General features: G+C 27.9%; 1 protein-coding gene across 1 annotated transcript in view; it reads left to right on the top strand.

Moving 5' to 3' along the window:
• Positions 1-4,780, top strand: part of LOC111625441 (ATP-binding cassette sub-family A member 3-like) — a 36,148-nt gene extending 31,368 nt beyond the window's left edge. Inside the window, exons 11-15 of the mRNA XM_023368586.1 lie at positions 418-923; positions 3,178-3,365; positions 3,484-3,657; positions 3,732-3,945; positions 4,020-4,780. Of these exons, the coding sequence (XP_023224354.1) occupies positions 418-923; positions 3,178-3,365; positions 3,484-3,657; positions 3,732-3,945; positions 4,020-4,199 (1,262 nt within the window). The 3' untranslated portion in view covers positions 4,200-4,780. The remainder of the gene's footprint in view (positions 1-417; positions 924-3,177; positions 3,366-3,483; positions 3,658-3,731; positions 3,946-4,019) is intronic.
• Positions 4,781-6,571: the final 1,791 nt, after the last annotated feature.

Below are 6,571 nucleotides of genomic sequence, written 5' to 3' on the forward strand. Positions count from 1 at the left end.
ATGTCCCAATCTTCGTGGTGATTATGTCGAAAAGTAACCACGTTTGTATCTAACTTTTGGTAATAAATTAATTTTGTTATTTACATTTGTCTTCATTTTATGGACCATCATAGGTTGAAAAAGAAAGTCTTTGTAAATACTATTATTAATTTTCATTAAAATTTCTTTGAAGAAACTTATTGAATAATGGAAATTACTAAAATTTCAGTTTCAGCAGTTTTATTCTTTAATAATTTTCATCAAAAAATGAATTTATGAATAATTATGATAAATTTATTACGTAATATTTAATGTTGTTTTAATAACAACTTTTGTATATAAAAAATTTAAATGATAATTTTCATATCTATAGATGTTACAAAATATGAAAATTAATTTAATCCACAAATTTATGACATGATATTTCAATACTTTCAGGAGAAATCTGTCAAGACGAATGTTTTGAGAAAGAAAATTATCTATCTTGGGAATTTTCGTCTGGAAGAGGTCTTGCATTTTTATCTTTCGACGGATTACTTTATTTTACACTTTTAGTTATGTTCGAAACAATCTTGCCCAAATTATGGTACAAAATCATGACAAAGATCAGACGAAAAAATAAATCTTGGATGGTAAAAAACAATAGTATCTATCCTGATGAAGACAGCGACGTCACACAAGAACGGAACAGAATAGAAAATATTTTTAACCAACCTGAAAGAAACGACGAAGCTTTGATAGTGAAAAACTTAACTAAATACTTTGGTTCCTTCCGTGCTGTAAATAATTTGACGTTCTCCGTGCACAAGGAAGAATGTTTCGGTTTACTCGGAATAAACGGTGCCGGAAAAACAACGACCTTCAGAATGCTGACCGGGGATCTGATTCCTTCGGAAGGAAATGCTTTTATTGGAGATTATGATGTTCAGAATCAGACAGAAATGGTATTTCAAATTTTTCTTTCTAATTTTTCTTGTTAGGGAATAAAATTTTCTCCTGTTTGCATTATATTGCATATTTAGGACGAAATTCATTAATTATTTTTAGTCATTAACTAACAATTTGCAATTTTTCAAGTTATTTTAATAATTATATAACAGAAAAGACTATTAAATTGTAACTATGATAATTTATAAAAAATAAAAATAAAAATGAGGTTATATACTAGATTGATCAAACAGTTTATTCGTCAAATCAGTACATTAATATAAGAGAACCCATATTAGGCCACTGGGGAAATTGCAAGCTACTGAAATGTAATCAAATGGACCCCTTTTTAAAGCAACTAATTTCTTATGATGAAAAATGGATTTTTTACATTAATGTGTAGAAAGGTGATCAACCTATCTGCAACACAGTCAAAAGTTGGTCCAAAAAAGAAAAGGTTATGCCAAGCTTATGGTGAGACTGGCAGGGAATTATCTACTAAAAACTATTATCTCAAAATCAGACCATTAATATTGAGAAGTACTGTCTCAACTTGATAATTTGAAAGCAGCTATCAAAGAAAAATGGCCAGGATTACCAAGAAGAGAGTGGCTTTCTGGCACGACTTTATTCATCAGGCTATTTTAAGGCTAGTAAATAATTAAATACCGATCAAATTGGCTAAAGGATACTAACTTATAACCGATTTGTATCAGCACTCTACATCACGCCACCATGAACATTATGAAGATTTATTACACTTGTCTACATTGATAATGCTTACTGATCATACAGTTATAGCAATGTTTTCATCTGTATATTGTTAGACATAGCAATGTTTTCATCTTTATAGCTTTAGACATAGTTTTAAGTTTATCTTTACTTTGTATAATTTTTAAGTATATTAAAACCTTTAGTTAATACCAACTGATGAGGTTTTCTATTAGAAAATAGTCCAAAATGCATTTTGGGTTTTTCATTTAATACTTATGTAGTCATTTTTATTGTTCACCTCTTTTTTGTTTTTATTAAATGTTTTTACTTTGATTCCTGAGCATTTGTGCCCATTATAATTAGTGCAATAAGCCCTTATTATTATCTGCCTCACATTTGTAGATATTTTAATTAATTTAATTATACCAAGGGCTAAAAGCAACTTTTGTAAGAATTTCATTGACAAATGTATTAGAACATACAGTATAGCTGTCAGAGTGGACAAGAAGATGGCCAATGGCTGTTTTTTTTAATTTTATTCATCTCGCTTATAATTCATATGTGCTTTATTGCGAGACAAACGAAACATGGGCCAAGAAATATCCAAAACATGAATCACGTCAAAAAGTTTTTTGAAGAGTCTAAGTGAATTATTATGCCAGATCAACATGAAATACAGATTTGAACATTCCCAAGGTTTACATAGCAGTTCAGTATTAGCACTAAAGATTTGGCTTTGAATTCAATCAAGCAGGAGCAATTTCAAGAGGGACAGTTCAAATGAAACTAAAACGAAGAGCAACAAGGCATGCAACTTAAAGTATTCCTAAAAAGGGAGATGCTTTCTATGTCCAAGATCAGAAGATGGAAAATATATGAAATCTTGTACAAAGTGCATGAAATACATTTGCCCTAGACAAACATCAAAAGAGGTATGCTGTATTGTTAGAACTTGTACTGAGTGCAATTAACTTAAAACAATTTTTATTGTTGAAAATTATTATAAAATTAACTTCTAAAAGTTGAGTTATTTTAAAAACTCCAAAGTTATAGAAACAAATATATTAATAAAAAAATATTTCAGCTTCGGGTCAACTTCTAACCCCCCTCATCCACGATGCATACATTTTATTTAGAGTTGGGTTACTTGCTGATCCCCCCTCATCAGGTTTTCATAATACACTTTTAGCATCCAGATGTGACTTAATTAAGCAAAACTCCATCAAAAACTTTCTGGGTACATCAGTGGACAGGATAGAAATTTAGTGTTTTTAATGAATTATTTTGAATTCATTCAATTTTTAAATGACTAATTACAAAATACATTGTATAAGAGTAATAAAAAATTTATTGCAGCATCTAGCTTGACAAAATAATGATTTAAACTATTTTTTTTAAATTAAATACTAAGAGATGAATATGAACTCAAATTTTATAAAGTTGGACCATACATTATAAAAATGACTCCATGTGTTGCATGGTTTTTGTAGTGTTTAATAATTAATCTTTATTGAATAAAATATTAAATTTTAAGGAAAATTCAATTCTATATTTCAGTTCCAAAGAGCCATTGGTTATTGTCCCCAGTTTGACGCCTTAATCGACGGAGTGACAGGTAGAGAAATGCTGACAATATTTGCCAATTTGAGAGGTATTCCCAAGTTAGATATCAATTATGTCGTCAACAGATTGATCGAAATGTGCGATCTCGTTAAACATGCTGATAAAAAAACTGAAACTTACAGGTAACATTTCTGAAAAGCATTTTGGAAATTTCTATCATAAAATTTGCTTCTGGTATAAACAAAACAATTAACAAAATGTTACATTTTACATTATTAATAATTACATTATTTAATGTAGCGGAGGAACAAAACGTAAATTGTCACTTGGATTAGCTCTCATCGGATCGCCGTCGTTAGTTCTTCTGGATGAACCAACGGCCGGAGTCGATCCCGTATCTCGGAGGAAGATGTGGGAAACTCTGATTACAATGAGACAGTTATTGGGAGTGTCATTCGTATTAACTTCACATGGGTAAATAAATAAAGACATGCATAAAAATTAAGGAAATCAAACTATCATTTATAAAAATTTTCTAATATTTTTAGAATGGACGAGTGTGAAGCCTTATGCAAGAGAATAGTTATTATGGTAAATGGGCAGTTTCATTGTTTGGGTGACATGCAACATCTCAAAACTAAATTCGGTCAGGGATATACCCTCATCATCAAAGTCAAAAGGGCAGAAGGTAATGAAATTCAGGAAGTGAAGAGCTTTGTTGAGAATACTTTTCCCAGTTCTTCACTGAAAGATTCCCATCAGGTAAACATTATTGTTTTTTCATTTTTTTAAATTTAATTGGAAATCATTCACATCAAACTCATTAATGTTTTCAGGAAATTTTGCATTATCACATAACTGATACATCCGTCAAATGGAGCAAAATGTTTTTTAAGATGGAAGAAGCAAAACAAACGTTACCAGTCGAAGATTATCTTATTAGTGATACAACATTAGAGCAGATCTTTTTGGCATTTGCAAGAACGCAAATGGAAACACAGAACATGACCGAATAAATTAAAAAAGGGATCAAAAAGTAATTTTTAAATATTAATATATTGAAATCATATACATAAAGTACATAGCTTTGGTTTTATACTTTCAAAAATTCCTTGTAATTAAAAATATTAAATCTAGTGAATCGGTATTGACAATCTATCAAACAATTGACTCGGTAAGAGTATACTCACATATTTTTCTGTCAACATAATTATTTTTATCGCCTTATATCATTGCCATGTAAATTAGATATATCTGATGCAAATTCTTATATATAAAAAGCCTTAATGAATAATAATATTGTTATCAGTTTTAACAAACTAATTCAAAAAGTTGAAGATTCATAAGTCAAAATTTGAATCTACTGTTTATATAGGCTATTATTAATTAATTAATAAATGAGATAATATTATGTCACTTTCTAATTGCCAAAAACACAAAATTAAGGATTATTTTTGAATTGTTGGGCTGCAATTTTGAAACTGCAGACTTTATCAATACATTCTCACTGTCATCCATCTGTCTGACTATCTGTCCTTTGTTAATCTCAAGACCAGACATGGAAAGCTTAGGAGCCAGACCCCCCAATTAACTATATGTAAACTTCCAGTCCAGACTGGAAGCCAAGTGATTTTTTTTTTAAATTAAAAGACGATTAAAAATTGCAGCCCGGCATTGTGATGACATCACAATAAATAATTGCTTGTTGTACATTAATTTCCTATAAGTTAATGATTTTCCAATTAATATATCGTAAAAAACTTGCAAAACTGCTTAATGATTACTTCTTTTCCCACATTATACAATGTTCCAAAAATAAGTTTAATAATAATATACAAAATATTTATATTACGCAAATACATTAATAAAGAAATTATAAAAACTTGCGACCTAAAAAATGAATTAAGAATATCATTAAATAGATTTTTCCAGTTATAACAAAAATTATTATATTATTAAAATTTTCATCCATTTTAAATAACTTCCAATAAGTTGATAAATATTAATATCATTTTTTATTTTAAGATTAGCACTTGCTAAAAATGCCAGTAATTTATAGTGTTTGTTATCTTAAATTTAACTACTATACTATCAATAATTTTATTTGTATATTTGAATATTTTGGAACAAAATTTTGTGTTCTATGTATGTATGTCTCTTTAATCCGAAATTAAGTTCGGTAGACTATCATTACAGCTTTAAGGTTAGACACTTCTTTTATTGTTTCCACATATGCATTTCGAACTTATATAAATGCTAAGTCCCTCTTTAGTGCAATACTACAAATTATTAAAAAACCACAATTAGTAACACGACAAAATTCCTCACGTGTAGGTCATATTTACTGACATAAAACTATCATACTTAAAAATTGTCACACTTATACGATACCTATGGTTCTGTATTCTAAAACTATGGTGTATAACAGGTAACATTGGAAAGATTTTTTAACACAGAAAAACACCACAAATTAAACAGAAAATTAATACAGAAAAACACCATTAAAAACACCACAAATACATTTGCCAAACATTAATACGGAAAACCTAATATATTAATAATTTTATAATTTTTTACTTTATAACATCACATATTCTAATAAAAATACTCACTTTTAACATGTGCTCATAAAATCTTACATATTCTTTAAAAGTTGTACTTATATATATTCTACAATATAACGTTGCAGTAACTGTAATTATAATCATTTTACAGGTTAATTATATGTAGCATAGTAATATTAAAAACATTTTTACAAACATTTTCAAGAGGATACATACACAATTTCACAATATATTTCCAATTATTTTCTGACACAACACTGTATGATAAATATATTACAATCACTTTTTTCCATTAGCTCCACCTATTATATTGTACCACTGTTGATCTATTTGCATACCATTCGATATATTGATTAAATTATCATCATTAAATTTTATAATCTCAATATGTTCTTTAAATTTACATTNTGTTCTACAATATAATGTCGCAGCAATTATAATCTTTTTACAGATTAATAATACAAAGTATATTAATATTAAAACATTTTCAAGAGAATACATATACACTTTTACAATATATTTCACTTATTATTTTATGTCACAATATATTACAATCAATTTTATCTATTAGCGCCATCTATTATATTATACCACATTTGATCTATTTGCATATCATTTGAAATATTTATTAAATTATCATCTTTACATTTTATAATCTCAATATGTTCTTTAAATTTACATTTATACATATCTTTTTCTGAATGAATTATTTTTATGTTATTTCTATCTCTTTGACAATTACTATTTATATGGTTGAACCACAGAGAATTATTGTATTTTAATCTAATTGCTGCTTCGTGTTCTTTTAATTCTTAATTCTAACG

Source organism: Centruroides sculpturatus, unplaced genomic scaffold, assembly GCF_000671375.1.
Source record: "Centruroides sculpturatus isolate CEXI.00-Female unplaced genomic scaffold, Cexi_2.0 scaffold379, whole genome shotgun sequence".
NCBI classification, from domain to species: Eukaryota; Metazoa; Arthropoda; class Arachnida; order Scorpiones; family Buthidae; genus Centruroides; species Centruroides sculpturatus.